Source organism: Podarcis pityusensis (assembly GCF_964106645.2).
Source record: "Podarcis pityusensis genome assembly, chromosome: 3".
NCBI lineage: Eukaryota > Metazoa > Chordata > Lepidosauria > Squamata > Lacertidae > Podarcis > Podarcis pityusensis.
Window position 1 is genome coordinate 101,718,069 of NC_138026.1, and position 18,396 is coordinate 101,736,464.

The following is an 18,396-nucleotide window of genomic DNA, read 5'->3' on the forward strand; positions in this document are numbered from 1 at the left end:
CAGGTCACCCGCTACAGCTCCCACATTTTTGTGCAAGCAAAACTCTGGTAGTCCCAAAGTAGTAAAAACAAGTAAGAACTGTTGACTTTGAAAATGGAAGAGGCTACTCCCTTTGACTTGGCAATAGCACAACCCTCTGGGAAGGCTGAAAAGTCGTTTCCATGAGAAGCAAGTGGCAAGTGAGGGGAAAGAGCTTTTCAACATTGCAATGGCAGTCGCTAACTCAAGCATGTCTTTGCCCATGCTGACTCCTGATCTCTATCAGATGGAACAAGCGACTAATTTTTATCATACTTAATCTCCAAAACCTCTAATTAAAACATCACACAGCTCGCCAATGTGTAAGTTGCTCTGGTTCTAATTCAGCAAATGGCTTTTGTGGTTTTCTCTGATTTACTTTTCCTCTTGCCAGTTTAAACAATCTCCTGTGCAGGCGGAGAAGCGACTCCAGGCATTTTCAGAGAATACAATAAACGTCCCACATAATCTGCACCTTTTGCCACACAGCTGTACACTCCCGCCCCCCCAAAAAAAACCCCAACAATGTGCTAAAGATAACTTAATTTTGCAATGTAATTAAAATGACGCTTTATCTGTGGGCATACAGTATAAAACAGAATGTACAATGTTATTCATCAACGAGCAAAACTGGTAGGCTTCTCAATGGGATATTATTTCAGACATAAATTCAGTCACGGCCAACAAGTTTCTTCATGTGTTATCTTTACAAATAATACAATAATAATTGAAGAAAATAAAGGATTGCATCCAACTTAAGTCATAACCCACTGAAATCAATGGATAGGATCAATCCTATTTATTTCAGTGGGTCTACGAACACGGCTCAGTCGGATACAACCCAAACAGTATTTTCTTCTAGAAGGCCTCTATAGTAGGTCGCCTCAATTTTTGCTAGTAACAGTAGTTAGCGTTCAGCATTTTTGCATCTTCTCTCTTGCCACAACCACATAAATTACCAGTATTATCCATAGTATTATTCCAATATTGCTTTGGGGGGGGGTGCGCATGTGAAACTGATGGACAGATGTTCACCACCTATTTAACTAATAGAGGGGATGAAATCTGAAACACCAGCTCATAAAATCTTAGAGAGCCAGTGTGGTGTAGTGGTTAAGAGTGGTAGTCTTGTAATCTGGGGAACCGGGTTCGCGTCTCCGCTCCTCCACATGCAGCTGCTGGGTGACCTTGGGCTAGTCACACTTCTTTGAGGTCTCTCAGCCCCACTCACCTCACAGAGTGTTTGTTGTGGGGGAGGAAGGGAAAGGAGAATGTTAGCCGCTTTGAGACTCCTTCGGGTAGTGATAAAGCGGGATATCAAATCCAAACTCTTCTTAGTCACTGCAAGAGACCAGCATTGTATATAGAAATCCCACAGTGCCTTTTAATGGCCAAGGAAGCATTTGTTCACAGTATGACTGGTGGTTTAAAAGCTAGTGAATCATGTTTCCTATCTAAAGAGTTCCTACCTTAAGATTTAAAGCCAGGCATAGGCAAACTCTGGCCCTTCAGATGTTTGGGACTACAATTCCCATCATCCATAGCTAACAGGACCAGTGGTCAGGGATGATGGGAATTGTAATCCCAAACATCTGGAGGGCCGGAGTTTCCCTATGCCTGTTTAAAGCCCTAAACGGCCTCAGCCCAGTATACCTGAAGGAGCATCTCCACCCCCATTGTTCTGCCCGGACACTGAGGTCCAGCACCAAGGACCTTTTGGTGGCTCCCTCACTGCAAGAAGTGAGGTTACGGGGAACCAGGCAGAGGGCCTTCTCGGTAGTGGCGCCCGGCCTGTGGAACACCCTCCGATCAGATGTCAAGGAAATAAAAAACTATCTGACTTTTAGAAGACATTCCCCTGTTTAGGGAAGTTTTTAATGTTTGATGTTTTATCGTGTTTTTAATATTCTGTTGGGAGCCGCCCAGAGTGGCTGGGGAAACCCAGCCAGATGGGTGGGGTATAAATAATAAATCGTTATTATTATTAAGTAGGGACGCGGGTGGCGCTGTGGGTAAAACCTCAGTGCCTAGGACCTGCCGATCGTATGGTTGGCGGTTCGAATCCCCGCGGCGGGGTGAGCTCCCGTCGTTCGGTCCCAGCTCCTGCCCACCTAGCAGTTCGAAAGAACCCCCGGGTGCAAGTAGATAAATAGGGACCGCTTTATAGCGGGAAGGTAAACGGCGTTTCCGTGTGCTGCGCTGGTGCTGGCTCGCCAGTTGCAGCTTCGTCACGCTGACCCGGAAGTGTCTCCGGACGGTGCCGGCTCACGGCCTCTAGAGCGAGATGAGCACGCAACCCTAGAGTCGGACACGACTGGCCCGTACGGGCAGGGGTACCTTTACCTTTACCTTTATTATTATTAAGATAAAAGCAACCCAGGAAATTATTCCCCTAATGTAGTCATTATAATGTCAACACGAGGCGTACAAGAGTTAATACATGCAATCGCTAACAGGCAAAAAACCCTAGGCAACTGCCTCAGGTGATCACTGGAGCAATGGACGTACAGCTCTGAAAAGTCCTCAGATTCTGGGCTGACCATACCCATCCAAGTTCTCCACTAGGTCCCACAAGACAGGAAGCACTATAGAAGGCTTCCTGTTTGAGATGGGACTTTGCCTGAGCAACAACAGTTTTCCTGGCTCTGGTGTGCTTCTATGTTCTTTGGCTCTGATTCCTGGCTAGCTCCTTGCCTCTGATTCCCCGGCCCAACTCCTCACTCCCTTCCGACAGTGGCCAATGGCTCGGCCCTGACAGCATGGACTGCACCCAAATGAAGTTGACTTTGCTTAGTTCTTATGTGGGAGAACTAATTAAAATGAAATGGAAAAAGACGATTCATCATAGCGGGTGTAAGTCGGCCTTTGTACACCTTTATAAATTATCAGATTTATACATCAGCCAATGAAAAGCAGCGAGAATTTCCAAGCAAAACATTTTTCTTTTTTTCCGAAAGCTGTAAATGTATCACTCATTTTCAAAAGGAGAGGGGGGTGAGGAAGAGAATTTATTCCACGTTTCCTCAAAATCTCAGCATTTAATAGGCTGGACAGCAGTTTTGTTTTTTCTGAAGTAACTTGAACATAAACACTTTGTCAGGCTTAGGAAAATGGCACAGACAAGGGATGCTGAACCCTGCTCAGTGCCATTGCTTTACTCCCTGTAGTCCATCTCCTGACATCAGGTATCATTTTTCTTCCATTTATGCTCCAATACCAGAAGTGAAGGAAAAACAGCTTTGGGGTGTGGGGAAGAAGCTGAAGAGAGAAACTGCTTGAGGGATGGGTTCACCACTCACCAGAACATCCTTCTGCATTTAAATCACGCAACTGCCCACATGACCAATAATCAAGGACAATAAAAGCTGTAGTTCAGAAACATCTGGAAAGCTAAAAGTTAGTGGCTCTTGTATTATACGGCCTGCACATTTTTTGGTAAGCTGTCTTTTGAGTATTTTTGTGGAAAGGTTTAATAAGTAAGATACGCTGTAGGCAGAACAAGGGAGATGTTGAAGTGGGGAAGGCTGCTTCACATTTATGAAATTACCTCAGAGCATGGAATGGGGAACCTGTGGTCCTCTGAAATTGTTGGATCCCAACTACCATAAGCCTCAGACATGGCAAATGATTAGGAGTCCCAACATCTGGAGGGCCACAAGTTTCCCAACGTGAATTAAGAGAAACACATTCTTCCTTTCACATATTTTGGAAGTACGGCAAGGCTACCTGCTTTGGATTGGTTTTAGTTACCAGAAAGCAGGTATATCGAGGAACAAAGAGCCAAGGAAACATTGAGGTCTTGGTTAGATAATATGATATTTGGGTGTGCAGGGAGGAGCTAAAACTATGGTATACTCCATGAAAAAGCAAGTTCATATCCACATAAGTGACTTCCTGCCTGCACGAAAGTTTGAATGCTACAGAAGAGAGTGACTTTTGGTGCCGTTTACCTTGAGAGTACTTCAGTGAGCTTTACAAAACCGGCGTACGCCAACTCAAACGCCCCTCTGTGCCTTGACTTCAGAAGGTGATGCTTGAAATACTCCCCAATCTCTTTCACCTAGAAAAACGGTTTGGATTTTCTTAAGAAAACTGCAAAGATTTTACACACAAGTACTTTTGACAAGCTAAGAAGAATGGTATCTCAGACAGAGCCAATGCAATTGTTTACACAGCCCCATTGAAACCTATGGTCTGCTCCCGAGTTTACTTACATAAATCAACTGCACTGTTTCTCCTGACAGCAACTCTTAGCATTGCTTACATGCGTTAGTTGTTAAAAGCTGCTTTTTATACTTTAGAGGGCTGGTTAGCTGGTAGCTCACGCCCGTGCCATCTTTCCCCAATGTGTAAACACAAAGAGGGCAAGCGTGATCCCAATCATGCCATATGTCAGGGGTGGGGAACCATTCCGATGGTGGAGGTACATTGTTGATGACTCCACACTCCCTGGGCCTTGTAAGAGGTCCAAGCACAGCTCTCAGCCAGATGTAAACATCTGCTGGAGACAACGTGCAAATAAAAATATTAGCACTACTTCCCTGCGCACAGGATAGCCAAAAAGCAAGGGATACACTAAGCAGTTGGTCACCAGTACCCTTTCAAGTAGCTGGTTGAAGTTTAAAACAATGGCAATGCCTTTGCAGGAGCAGGATTTGACCTTCCAGTTCCCCCCACCTCTAGCCTCCTGAGAAAGGCTGACAGAAGAGGAGGAAAACATGTTGTGTATATCAGACTGCCAAGATGGAAACTGGTCTGGTTGAAACCATATGGGAAAGGGAAAAGGTCATCAATTAAACCCAGAAATCTAATAAATCCAAAATATTTCCAAATGAAATACTTGTGGTAAGCTAATTTCTTGTAAACACTGTAGTCCGTTCTCTTGAACAGTCCCAGATGGTGTGCTAGCCTCCGTGAGGTTTTAAAAAAAGGGAAGGGGGGCGTTAGAAAAGCAGCCCTGAATGGGCATAATTCTGTCATCCAGCCTGTGGGGAACACGATACCCTCAATCCATCAATGTGTTTGCTGTCGAAAATTACAGACCATAAAAGCTATACTAAAATGGCAATTTCATCGGCTCTCACCTTGCCGTTTGCCAAATGAGAAACATATAAGTGGAAGTGAAGCTGAAGTCAGTTAAACGAATTCTCAATGTTTAATGGATAGATATATGACTGCCCCCCTCCATTAAATAAATGGAAGACTCCCCAAGTATGGATAGCCTGAATAGCAACTTCAGATTACACTTGAAAGTGCCCTTTCTAAAATGCTCACCTATGAGAATACTGTATCGTAACTGGTAATCAGTGTAAACAGTAATTAAATGTACCTAAATGGAAAATCAGTAAACAATTTGCAGTGCTAAAGCACTGTTTTATTCAAAATTCCTCCCTGGTATAAGCAGTCACGAATCTTCCCTGAATATTTTTGTCTCTTAAAACAATCCTTTGAGCTACTTCTCGATGCCAAATTATAGAGAAGTGAACCAATTAAAAGAATCTGAAATTTAAAGTAAGCACAGCTGCTGTTAACATCTAGCCAACACCTCCCCCCCCCCCCCGCCCACGTGTCTGTCCATAAAACGTCAGCATTATTTGGAAAACAGCAAGACAGGATAAAAAGAAAGATGTGATAGACAAAAGGCCAACAGTAATTCATTCCAATACTTCATATACAGTTCCAAGGACAGAAGATTTCAAACCACAGAATATTAAATAGTCTTACCTGCTGTACTGTTATCAGTGCATCCGGACAATTGGGAAGCGCCTGTAAAGGCAGAAGCTGACACAACTTGCCTAAAAGTAATGATATTTCCTTCATACTTCGCCAGCAACAAACCAGCACCATCTGAGCCGTTACGTCACATGTCTGCTGTTCTTCATCTTAAACAAATAAGTATAATGGATATATGTAGAGACAGCTAAAGACTTCTGTTCCAGCAAGGCAACCCAGGCATGCAATTTTAGCAGGTAAATTTTGACACACAATTTCAGTATACCACTGTTTTAAAATGGCGGATGACATTTTAAAAAAATATTTCAACGTTATTTATTTTTTAAAGGAATATTTTTACAATGCCTACTGTAAACCGCTTAAGAGACCTTTCGTTCTAGTAAGCAGTGCATACATTTTGTTAAATAAAGTAAATAGGCAAGGATGGAAACAATTCCTGCCTGAAACCCTGGACGGCCACTGCTGCCACTTAAGCCAAGGCAATACTGAGCTTGATGGACCAATGGTCTGAATCAATCTGAGACAGCTTCCTATGTTACTAGATTCCCCAAGACCAGAATTTGCAACTAGCATGTGTTGCTGGCATTTTATGTCTAGGTTACGCAGGCTGAGACCCTACCTGCCCGTGGACTGTCTCGCCAGAGTGCTGCATGCTCTAGTTATCTCCATTTGGACTACTGCAATGCACTCTATGTGGAGCTACCTTTGAAGGTGACCCGGAAACTGCAATTAATCCAGAATGCGCCAGCTAGACTGTTGACTGGGAGTGGCCACCGGAACCACATAACACCAGTTCTGAGAGATCTGCATTGGCTCCCAGTACGTTTCCGAGCACAGTTCAAAGTGTTGGTGCTGACCTTTAAAGCCTTAAACGGCCTCGGTCCTGTATACCTGAAGGAGCGTCTCCATCCCCATCATTCAGCCCAGACACTGAGATCCAGAGCCGAGGGCCTTTTGGTGGCTCCCTCATTGTGAGAACCGAGGTTACAGGGAACCAGACAGAGGGCCTTTTCGGTAGTGGCGCCCGCCCTGTGGAATGTCCTCCCATCAGATGTCAAGGAAATAAGCAGCTATCTTATCTTCAAAAGACATCTGAAGGCAGCCCTGTTTAGGGAAGTTTTTAATATTTAATGCTGTATTGTTTTTAACACTCGATTGGGAGCCACCCAGAGTGGCTGGGGAAACTCAGCCAGATGGGCGGGGTATAAATAATAATTTATTATTATTATTATAGGTTCTAAGTCAGTACAGCGAGAGAAGTCATGAATAATAACGCTAAGGTCGTAGGTTCAATCCCCATATAGGGCAGCTGCATATTCCTGCACTGCAGGGCACTGGAATAGATGATCCTCAGGGTCCTTTCCAACTCTACCATTCTATGACTCTATGGCGTAGGATCTCAGGCAATGAAAGCAGGCATCATGTCTTTGCTCAGAAGGCCTTCAGCTTCTCTTGCCAAACAGTTGATTAGGCTCCCAGGCCTCACATTAGAGATCTCCTTGGCTTCCTGAAGCCAGTCCCCTCTCTGAACAGGTGATCAGCATCGTCCCAGTTCCACAGTCTGATTAGCATGACACACACACAAAAAACCCTGGTACTAGATACAGAGGCTTATCTGTTTCTTGCAACATCCTTTTCCATGTGCAGGGCAAGATCTAAAAAACCATATACACACCTGTTTTCACCTGTGATTTCCTCTCAATGGACCAGGGCAATGAAACAATGTGGGAATAAGTTTAACATAGACAGGACACCACTGTGTGTACCTCACCAGGACACCACTGTGTGTTGTTTTGGGTCAGCTGAAGAGATCACTGCTACATCAGCAAAAATATGTCATAATCCCTTTGGAGCAATATATAATTTTATATATATATATATATATATATATATATATATATAATCTGATGTAAAGTCAGACCTCACCAATGGGACGCACAAATAAGGTTGGCTACATGAGGTGTGTTGGCCCAAAGTATTAAAAATGCAGATATTCAGTTAAAAGACTTTTAAAAAGGAGAAACAATCCCTTTTTCAACCAATCCATCTATTGCTATTAAAAACTACATGCATGAATATGAAACTGTAGGAATTAAAGGGAGGGGAAATAATTTTTTAAAATTAACTTCGTATGGCATAGATGGATTTTTACCTCAACATTCCCAGCATTTTACTTGTTTTGAAAAGAAGGTCCCAACGGAGGCCATTTATAAGTGTGTGAAATTCAACTACCCCACCCAGTGGTTTTGATGTGAAAAGCAACTTTTAAAAGGATTTCCCAAAACAGACGAAAATAGTAGGCAGCAGAGTTAATCCAGCGGGCAGGGGCTTTTCTAACAGAGACCATTTATAAGCCATTTTGTTTCATAAAGAGAGAAAGCTGGGGACACGAAAAAGATGCTTAACCTCAACCACCACCATTCTCCCTTGCACGTGTACACGTACACACACACACACACACACACACACACAGTGTTCACCTGAAATTACCTCTAATTTCAGTGCAAATGTTTTCCGCTCCCTCACTGGTACAGTCTAGCCTGCAGCGCTCTTGGAACAATTTTGTTTCGCTGAAATAATCGTTCGTATCACGTGGCTGTATCTCACGCAGAATCAACTGCAAGCGCTCTGAACTGTCTATGGAGAACAGAGAAAGTTGGCTTAAAAACAAACACTTTCCAAACAACAGTTGATTCTTCAATATTCCCACAACACTGAGTGGACCTCTCTTCAGGAGATATTTTCAGTTCTATGTCCTGAACAACCAAATGGCACAGTGAACCCCACTATTGAGAGATAATAACAGGAACTAGCAAGAAGGCTGAAGACAGTTTTGGTAAAGAACAAGCTACATAAAACTACTGCACCAAGAGGTGCCAGGAGTTTTAGAAATATTCATGGGTTACCCAAGTCAGTATCCATTGGAATAAGACCTTCTGGTGATGAACTCTGAACTACTGGAGACACTACAGCAGAAAGCTCATAAGACATCAGAATAAGCTTTGCCACCACCTCTTTCCATTCAGGAATCAGGGTCAAATTACTGTAAGAAGAGAAAATAATGGAATTCATTGTGACAAAATAACAACACTAACTTTATGATAATTTTTAATACTTCTTATTTCTTTACTATAATCATACAATCCACACTGCAGCTTAGAATAGCCTATTGAAAATTTCTGATTGTGGGGAGGCTTCTAAGCACGCTCTGCTGAATGTAGTTAGAAACCCCCTTCAGACTATGGGATAACCAGCCTCCTATAACCAACATGCAAAAGACTAAGTGATGCATGAAGAGGTTAATACCATAATACAAGGTGTCCTGACAGGCTTAGCCATGTCCACTTCCCTTACCTTGGGAGGAAATGGGTGATCAAGCCTACTGTTGCTTTCCAGTCTACTAGAGAAGCTCAACGCATAAGGAGGTCTGAGCTAGTTGCTGCAGCTCCGAGTGCATGGCTCATACAAGCCACTTTTGAGCTCCTTATACAAAGAATTTAGGAACTTTTGCCACTGTAACTATGCCAAGTTTTACTGCCCGTGCAACTTTTTCTGAAAGCTGTATGGAAAAGCACATAAATCTGACCTTTGGAGAGTTTGTAAGTAAACATGGTTACTTGTAGTCTTTTTCTTTGCTAGCAGAATAGGGAAGCTTTGGAATCCACAAGGGCATATTTTAAAGGTCTAATGGCCTATATTTCCATACTTTTGTGCATATTTTGTGATTTTATATCTCTGCAGAGGTTCTCTCACCAAAGAGAACTTGCCCTAAACTTTGATCTTGGCATCCAGGAATTCTCCTTTTTATAACTATTTTTTTCCACTTCCCACAGACTTCCACACTAAACACACAAAGATCAGAAGTTCCACCATTAGGGGGATGCAGCAGGTAGGATGCTGCCATGTTCCTGATTGCAGAGAGATATCTAAGTGCCTTTAGCAGAACATGGTTAGAATCCCCATCCATCCCCAAGCTAGAGCTGGCAGGTACATGGACAATAGGGGCTGGGGCTGGTACATCCCACCTTATACTTCCTACATAAGCTATTTAATCCCTAACCTAATAACCACACAGGGGCAATATTACTCACTTTAATGGTAACTGATGCAGAGCTGCTGTTATACAATGTACACGGCCATACATTGGAAATGAAGTAGCCGCCTGAAGTAAAGACTTGTTTGCTTGCGGTATTTCTACTTCAAGGTTCACCATCAAGCTTTTGACAACTATATATTAGTACAAACACAGGGGGGAAATCAAAGTGATAGTCATGGTATTCTGTACAAAATCAAATTCTTTAATAATAAACAGACAGTTGAAGACTAGATGCCACGAGAGCCACCTCTGAATTTAAAAGTTGGTCATGAAAACAGAAGAACAGGAAAAGGGACTGAACACACACACACTCATTTGGGGCCCATAATGCAACCTTTACCACTGGCTTCCACAAGATTTGCTCTGGAATACATGATTTTGAAGGTTTTTCCTACAGCCAACTCTAAAGAGCAACACTTATGTCTGTTAGGACATAAGAGCAGGGCAGATATAATTTGAGGCAAGGAGCATGCAACTTCTTAATCACTGTGGGAATGGAATTGATTCATTAAAGATATTTTCAAAAAGGTAATGAATGTGATCAATAAGATAACAGGATAAAATGTAAAGGACCCCTGGACGGTTAAGTCCAGTCAAAGGCGACCACGGCGTGTGGCGCTCATCTCGCTTTCAGACTAAGAGAGCTGACATTTGTCCACAGACAGCTTTCCGGGTCATGCGGCCAGCATGACTAAACCACTTCTGGCACAATGAGACACCGTGACGGAAACCAGAGAGCACGGAAATGAAGAAGAAGAAGAAGAGTTTGGATTTGATATCCCACCTTTCACTCCCTTTAAGGAGTCTCAAAGTGGCTAACATTCTCCTTTCCCTTCCTCCCCCACAACAAACACTCTGTGAGGTGAGTGGGGCTGAGAGACTTCAGAGAAGTGTGACTAGCCCAAGGTCACCCAGCAGCTGCATGTGGAGGAGCGGAGACGCGAACCCGGATCCCCAGATTACGAGACTACCGCTCTTAACCACTACACCACACTGGCTCTCAAATGCCGTTTACCTTCCCGCCATAGCAGTACCTATTTATCTACTTGCACTTGTGTGCTTTCGAACTGCTAGGTTGGCAGAAGCTGGGACAGAGCAACAGGATTCGAACCACTGATCTTCCAATCGGCAAGCCCAAGAGCCTCAGCGGTTTAGACCACAGCGCCACCCACGTCCCTTTAAAAGGGTATGACATACCATTGATACCAATAGTAGTTCTACTACGTGCCTTGAAAGCCTATGTTAATATTAGACACTGAAACTAGCCAGAAATTGGTCATGCTTTACCTTGCATGAGCGTAACTGCTTTCTGCTAGTGCAAAGCTAACACTGAATGCAGTCCCTGTGTATATGAACAAACTGATCCCACAAGACTAAACACCTAGTGACAAGCTTTCAATTATGGTGGGAACCATTTATCAGGTTTTGAAATCAGCCATATTAGGGCACTTCCAGTTCAAAATATATTACTTTTTTCCCCTCTGTCTTCTATGGTCACAACAAAAGCATTCAAAGATGTACAGGAGATTTTTTTTGGACAGAATAAAACTTCCTCTTCTGCTCAATACTAACCAGCCAAAGTGTTCTCCTCCACTGGATCACCAGATTTATCCTCATCCGGCTGAAATGTGTTCAGAGGTAGATGATTGTTTAAGCAGGTCTTCAGCAGGCCTTTCTGGTGTATTAAGAAGTTCAGCAAATAGGAAGCTGTTACACAGTCGTAAGGCTTGGTACTTGTGCTGAGCTGCATCGCTACTTGAAACAACAACTGCAGTTGCTGAGGATCCTGAAGTAAAAAGTTCAACACTTTTAAATACAAGTTTGTTGAATACTGTACTGATTTATGTTCTAATCCAGACTCCTTGTTAAAATATACTTTTTTTGGGGGGGGGGGGAATTGTTGCTATTATGCAGGAAGAGAAACAAATGTCCTGTAAAAAGAACTTTTCAAACTAGCCACCAGGAACCACTAAAATAGATATCGGCATCAAAATCTTCAGATACGTGGAAGGGTCTCAGGACCAAATCCAAACTGCTGATTTGTACTAATGGTCCCAATACCTAACTCAATTGCCAACCAAGAGGCATAAAAAAATATGGCATACGGGAGGAAGAGCCACCCCACTTTGGGGGTCCTGGCCCATTCTGTTTTAATTCTGCTTCCAATTGGTCCACCAGGAAAACTAGTTGACAAACAATGCATTAGTATCAACCTATGAAAAGCTTGTCCCCTCCCTCATTTTCCTATATCAGCTCCAATGCAACAGGAATATTTCTTCTTTTTTTTAAGGGTTGGACACTGGTAAACAACCCCATTTCTCGCTGTAAGCTCTGAAGTAGCCTTCAACCCAACATTTAAGAGTTCAAAAGCAAAACGATTACAGAATTGGGAATGTGGTGTTTTTATAAACTTTATCCATACCCGAAAATAAGGCAAGACAGGATGAAGCTTCATCAGAAGATCAAATGCCAAGATCTTTATTTCCTCAAAAGTGCTGGCAAAGCAGTGGAGCAGAGCCTGAAGACGAGGAAGGCTGACCTCTTGAGCTACCTGAAACAGTTCTTGGCTCTGGCCTGCTCCAAAGGATCCCCAACGAACACATGCAAAAGAGGGTGTTTTTGTTATAAGTCACAGAGGAAAAATGTTGTATTCTGTTTTGTTACATTTAGCACTTGATTGCATTATTAAACAAAGTAATCATACAGTTCAACGTCAACTTATTGGAAACAGTTTAGGAGAGTTTGCGGTTCCATTTACAGGACAGGTTGCATTCTTACAAAAAGACGAGACCTGGTATGGCTGAAGAAAAGGGAAGACGGGGTAGCGTAACATGAAGAGCCTGTGGAACAGAAGGATTTAAAAATGAACTATGTGGCATTTCCCTCCTCATCTGGTGAGCTCTTTCTTTGGAGCTACTTGCTGCGTTGAGAAGCCTAAATTGATCACTGCCATCACGGTGGAAGGAGTGCCGTGCCAGAAAGTTTCCTCAGGAAACAGGCCATGCAAGATGAATAAATCAGTCAAAAGAGGCAGGCTGGCATCCCACATTACAACTTGCAGCAAACATCACCATGCAGCAACTTTCCCTGTACAGTGGTACCTCGGGTTACATACACTTCAGGTTACATACGCTTCAGGTTACAGACTCCGCTAACCCAGAAATAGTACCTTGGGTTAAGAACTTTGCTTCAGGATGAGAACAGAAATCGTGCTCCGGCGGCGCAGCAGCAGCAGTGGGAGGCCCCATTAGCTAAAGTGGTGCTTCAGGTTAAGAACAGTTTCAGGTTAAGAACGGACCTCCAGAACGAATTAAGTACTTAACCCGAGGTACCACTGTATTGTCAATTCTCACCTGACTTTTTGTATTCAGGTTCACAGATATAAATACATAATGTGTAGGCGCCCCATGCAGAGAAATGCATGGATGTTGCTTTCTTACTACATTCCAACCAAATATTCAGGGAAGCCCTAATCTGAGGAAGGATGGAACAGTTCTGGGTACCTTTACCTTTTCTGATGTTAGACATTGTTTGGAGAACGTAGAGCATGGGAAGAGGTGGCTAGCTAATGAACAATCTGCACATAGCTAGTTGGGCAAGGCACGTAGGCTAGCAGGCTAGTCAGATGGTTTTGGGGCAGAGTTCTTTGAAGCTCGTGGACGGACTGATGGCTGCAGGGCCATGTAAACGAAAGCTACCTGGGGAATCGCTTCCCCGCTTCTTGAGGGCTTCCAAGTAGCAGATTGAGGTGCTTGCTTGGTATGTATATATTGCTTGCTGTTTAGAATGAAATCTTCAATCTTCTCACTCATTTGTGTCTTGTATTGCCTCTGAATCTACTTTTAAAAGAACCACCTTGCATTTGGGAAGACAAGGTCCAGGAAAAAAGATATTCCAATACACCAAGCTTTACCCATTCACATCACAGACAAATAGCAAGGAACGAATGAGCCATATGGCACTTGAACTGCGGCACTCTCCAAGTACTGGAATACTTCTCTTCTGAAATAAAATGTTTTTACTCCTTCAACTACTGTTCCTCTTTTTGTTGAGAAAAAGCAGGTGGAAACCGAGGAGAAAAAAGCCACTGTATTCAGTTATGATATAACCTGACCGTAGACATTTAACAAAATCTTTCCCCAGCGCATTTTCAAGGCAGCTTACCTTCTGATACGGGAAACGTTTCAGCTATTAATCCCAAAACAGTCAGTGCAGTAAATCTGGTTGGATGGGACGAACCAGGAAACAGGGCTCCAAAAAGGATATCACAGACAGAGGACATGAAATCCTGAGGATGGGAAATAGAAGCCACAGACAGATCAAATAGAAGACTGTCTTCGAAAGGGGTTGGGGGTATTTTTGACCCACCCAATCCTAGAGTTATAATTCAAACGTATGCTTGACAAATTCTCATTGACTAAACAAATTTCATCAATCCTTTTTCCCAACCTATGAGATAGCCCCAGTTTCTAGTTACCCCTTTCCGGCAGGGTTTTGCCAGGCCCCAAAGGGATATCCTCCTGGACAAAAAAACAACAACAAAAAACCAACCTCCATGAGCCAATATATTTTTACAAGTTCTCAATCTTTTTTCCACACTTCCATCCTTCCCACATTCCACATCTCTTCATCTCCCAGTGCTCCGTACTTGTTTCTTATGATACCTCAAAATTCAAGGAGATTCTACCCTCTGAGTGGGAGTTGGCTGCAATGCCTACTGGCACTTCAGGGCCAGTGAGAATCTGAAAATTCCCGGCAGTAGCAGATTGCCGTGCTGCCTGGATATTAGGGCATGAAAGCAGGATATTTCAGGGCAGGCCACAGATAGTGGTAGAATTGTATCAAGCAAGGCCCTAGGCTCAATGATTGGAATCTACTTGGAGATCTACTGCCAATCACTGTGGTCTGAGCCAATAAAAGGCAGTTTCATATGTCTTCTTTCCCATCATGCCTCAGACTGTCCTTTGCCACAGACGGATCACACTCTCCGCTTTTGTGGCTACTGCAATGTTTGGAAATTGCCACATAGTTCTTAAACTCTGTGCACACATACCTTGTACTGATGCAAAGTCTTCAATGGATCCCATGGAACGGAATGTTTGCCCAGGCCTTGCTTGGACTTCGTTTGCTGCATTTTATGAACTGTCTGGGAGCTCTCGTGTACCCGGCAGAACAACTTTAGAAAAAGAAAAAAGAAATACGGTACAATGATGCCACCCAACGAGAAACATCGAAGTGGACATCACAACTTATTTCATGTTTTAAAAAAGCAAGGGTGAAACGTAATGGAGTTTGAGAACATTTGTTACAAAGGTGAATAGAACTTCTAAAGAGGCATATGTGGAATTTCAAGTTCATGCTTAAAGGTTACCTTTTTCAGCAGGGAACAGATTTGTTGCCTCACAGCTGGAGACTGGCTGTTCAAGTTGTAGCTAATAAAAAACTCAATCAGTTGCATCTCTTCGGCGGAAATAATTTCTGTGCTCCGGTGACTTTCGCAAAGCAAACCTAAAGCATCTATTCGCACCTTTTAAAAGAATAAGGAAGTTTTTAACGAAGTTTTTCTCTGTAATAAATATATAAAACTTAAAAAGCACACATGCACAAAACGCTTAGATTTGTACCTGATCGTGTTGATGAACTAAAGCTTGTTTGATACAGGTAATGGATACAAGACCACTGTGCATCATGTCTATAAACTTTAAGTGCCCATGGGCTCTTGCTGTTCTCAGGCATGCCATCAAAGCTCCGAGTGCTCCTCTGGTATTGCAAGATCCTGCACAGAGAAGTTTTTGATGTTCAGTGTTTAACTGTGTTTGGTGTTTTAACTTGCTGGAAGCCACCCAGAGTGGCTGGGGTAACCCAGTCAGATGGACGGCATATAAATTAACAACAACAACAACAAATCCTTTGTTTTTATACTGCTACAAAAACAGCAATTTCTCACCACTTCCAGCTCCGCTGCTTAAGAACAACACTCTAAAAATCAAAATCTGTTAGGCATAAGAATATATTTCTAAAGGTATCCTAAACACCACCAGCTTTAAATTCCTTCTCTAAATTCTCAGGATACACATTTAACCTAGCAATCAACCAGTCAGTACAACAATAATTTTTTAAAAAAAATTATTGCCCTTCTATAGGAAACCAAAAATTGGGTGAAAAACTAGTTTGTGTATTGTTATTAAAGCTCCCCGAAAAGAAGAAAGGAAAGCTTTACGCAAATACATAGGACAATGTAAGGTGAAATTTATTTTGCTCTATTGCAGAATTATGTGAAGGCATAAAAAGGGGGTCTCTAAGCTATGTTCTTGGCCATCAAGATGGATTCTTGTCACCTGTGCTCTGAGCAGTTTGGATCCTAGAATCTCTCCCACCTCTGCTCTGCAGAGAAATACCTGTCAAAACAAGCCAAAGAGGAGAGCAGGATTCCCCACCCACCTGCCCAGTTTAAACACACCTGGAGTACAAGGTATGAAGTCTGATCTTACCAACATTAGATTCAGCTGATGTATGAAGAATTTTAATCATGTAGTTCAAGCTTTCAGGGCTACATTTCAGCAGCTTGGGTAAGTAATAATCTGTTACGTAGGTGGCTTGCTCTGGATTCCCATCACACAAAATTGACAGCAGGGGAGACACCCACGCCTCGTGCCATTTGTCGATCCAGGTGTTCCCTTCTAGCGTGGACTCAAGGTGTCTCTTGTGGTTCACAAACATGGTTTCCAACAAATCGCTTGCGTAAGGTGCAAAAGACTGATCGCTCATGACGCCCAAGATCTGCGAAGGAATTGTCCTGTCCATTGCCAGAATATTTTCAATGCCCACACATTCAACAAGGCAGCCAAGTGACGAGTATTTGCCTTTAACGTGCCATTCTAAACTTAGCAAGTTGTCAATCAATCCCGAGAAGAAAGGGTCCACTTTTACAATGGGTCCTTTTGCTGAGGCCTGGTGAATTCGGAGGATGTTCTTAAATATCAGTTTGGTTTGGTGTCTAACAGCATCGAGAGGATGCTCCCAATGAGCATAGACATAATCTAGCATTTTTCCAATAGTGCCCGAGTTTCCACTGAGGCTGCACTTCAGGTTTTCAGAACTTGACTGAAGAGCATCCAGCGCTGAAGCCGTCCAGATAGCTAAAATTCTGGACAAGGATGCCGCCATAACAGATTCTTTAAGCCTTCAAGAGAGAAGCGGAATATCAGAATAGAGAAAGATTACCGTATTTTAAAAGTGGATTGGTTTTGATCCTCAAATCTTTGCCAATTTTCACAACGTTACAAAGCCCTATGTCGGGGTGGCCAACTCTCAAGAGACTGCAATCTACTTTCAGAATTAAGAACTGGCAGTGATCTACCCCCGTTCTTTGGGAGTTCAGCTCAAAATTGTTGAGCTTTTTTGGGGGAGGAGAAAAACCCTTTTAAAAACTTAGGGGGGACTTCCATGGGGGGGGGGAGTTAAAGGCAAGGGACAAAGGGGTAAAGTCACTCACAAAAAGATCACTATGGATGGGATTAGTAACAGAGAGAAAGCTCCGTCTTCCCTTCCAGAGATTAAACAACAATAGAGGGCAGAGCGAGGCAGGAGTCAGTTTTAGCAACGCTAAGGAAAGGGAGCTAGAAATCGACCGATCTACCAAAACCTCACAGGGATCTACCAGTAGATCGTGATCAACCTGTTGGACATCCCTGCTCTATGCGTACCACTAACATGCTATCCAAGGTCCTATACAGAGTGCATTTCTCATTTAAACAGTTTATTCTCCCGAAAATGGAAATAGTATGAAATCCAAGGAGCAGATTAGGGACAAATCTCTGGTATCTCCTTCAAACCTCCCTCCCACCCATTGTCTGTACTTGCTGAAGGGGAAAGCAGTACCAATATATCCAACAAACAGCACGAACATATCTTGGCCGTGCTCTCGTCTCACATTCCAGGGGACAAACCCCTGAAGCTGCTTATCTTGGCTACAGGCAGTCAGCAGGCTCCTGGTGGACAAGGTAAACATCAGCTAGAGATCTGTCCCGAACCTTTGCCTCTTTCCTCTGCCTGAGGCAGACCATATTCTTGCATGGTGTGAAGCATCAGAGGGGTTCCTTTGCTTACTCAGGCTGCTTCCCTTCTGCCCTTACTGAGAGACAGTCTCCTCTATTCTCTACTTGTGGGAAGGAAGGAAAGGATGTGGGTTAAGATCCTTGGCAGATACCTCTCCTGCATTCAAGGCAGCTGAGATACTGTACTTTTCCATGTATAAGACGAGGGGTTTTTTACTCAAAAATAATGCTAAAAAACGGGGCTCGTCTTATACATGGGCAGCGCATTGGGGGACAGGGTGATTGGTTGCAGCCGCAAGCTGCAGCTTGTAAGCAGCAATTTGGTGGGTGATTATTGGCTGCGGCAAGGGCTGCTTTGGATTGGCTGCTCCTGCGTTAACTGGGCGGGTGATTGGCTGCTACGTCAAGAGCTGCCTTGGATTGGCTGCCGCTGTGGCAAATGGGCGTTCAATTTCCGGCTGTTGTTTGCGAAAGGACAGACACTTGCCGGCT

The 18,396-nt window shown here is 43.3% G+C and overlaps 1 protein-coding gene across 3 annotated transcripts in view; it reads right to left on the reverse strand.

The window, feature by feature from the left end:
- THADA (THADA armadillo repeat containing) overlaps window positions 1–18,396 on the reverse strand; it is a 144,218-nt gene that overhangs the window by 107,987 nt on the left and 17,835 nt on the right. For all 3 annotated transcript variants that reach the window (XM_080998114.1, XM_080998113.1, XM_080998115.1), the window contains exons 11-22: window positions 16,339–17,030; window positions 15,472–15,623; window positions 15,219–15,374; window positions 14,901–15,023; window positions 14,012–14,135; window positions 12,270–12,421; window positions 11,420–11,633; window positions 9,843–9,978; window positions 8,658–8,794; window positions 8,242–8,388; window positions 5,743–5,900; window positions 3,969–4,078 (exon numbers count right to left, since the gene is read on the reverse strand). In XM_080998114.1, the coding sequence (XP_080854240.1) occupies window positions 3,969–4,078; window positions 5,743–5,900; window positions 8,242–8,388; window positions 8,658–8,794; window positions 9,843–9,978; window positions 11,420–11,633; window positions 12,270–12,421; window positions 14,012–14,135; window positions 14,901–15,023; window positions 15,219–15,374; window positions 15,472–15,623; window positions 16,339–17,030 (2,301 nt within the window). The remainder of the gene's footprint in view (window positions 1–3,968; window positions 4,079–5,742; window positions 5,901–8,241; window positions 8,389–8,657; window positions 8,795–9,842; window positions 9,979–11,419; window positions 11,634–12,269; window positions 12,422–14,011; window positions 14,136–14,900; window positions 15,024–15,218; window positions 15,375–15,471; window positions 15,624–16,338; window positions 17,031–18,396) is intronic.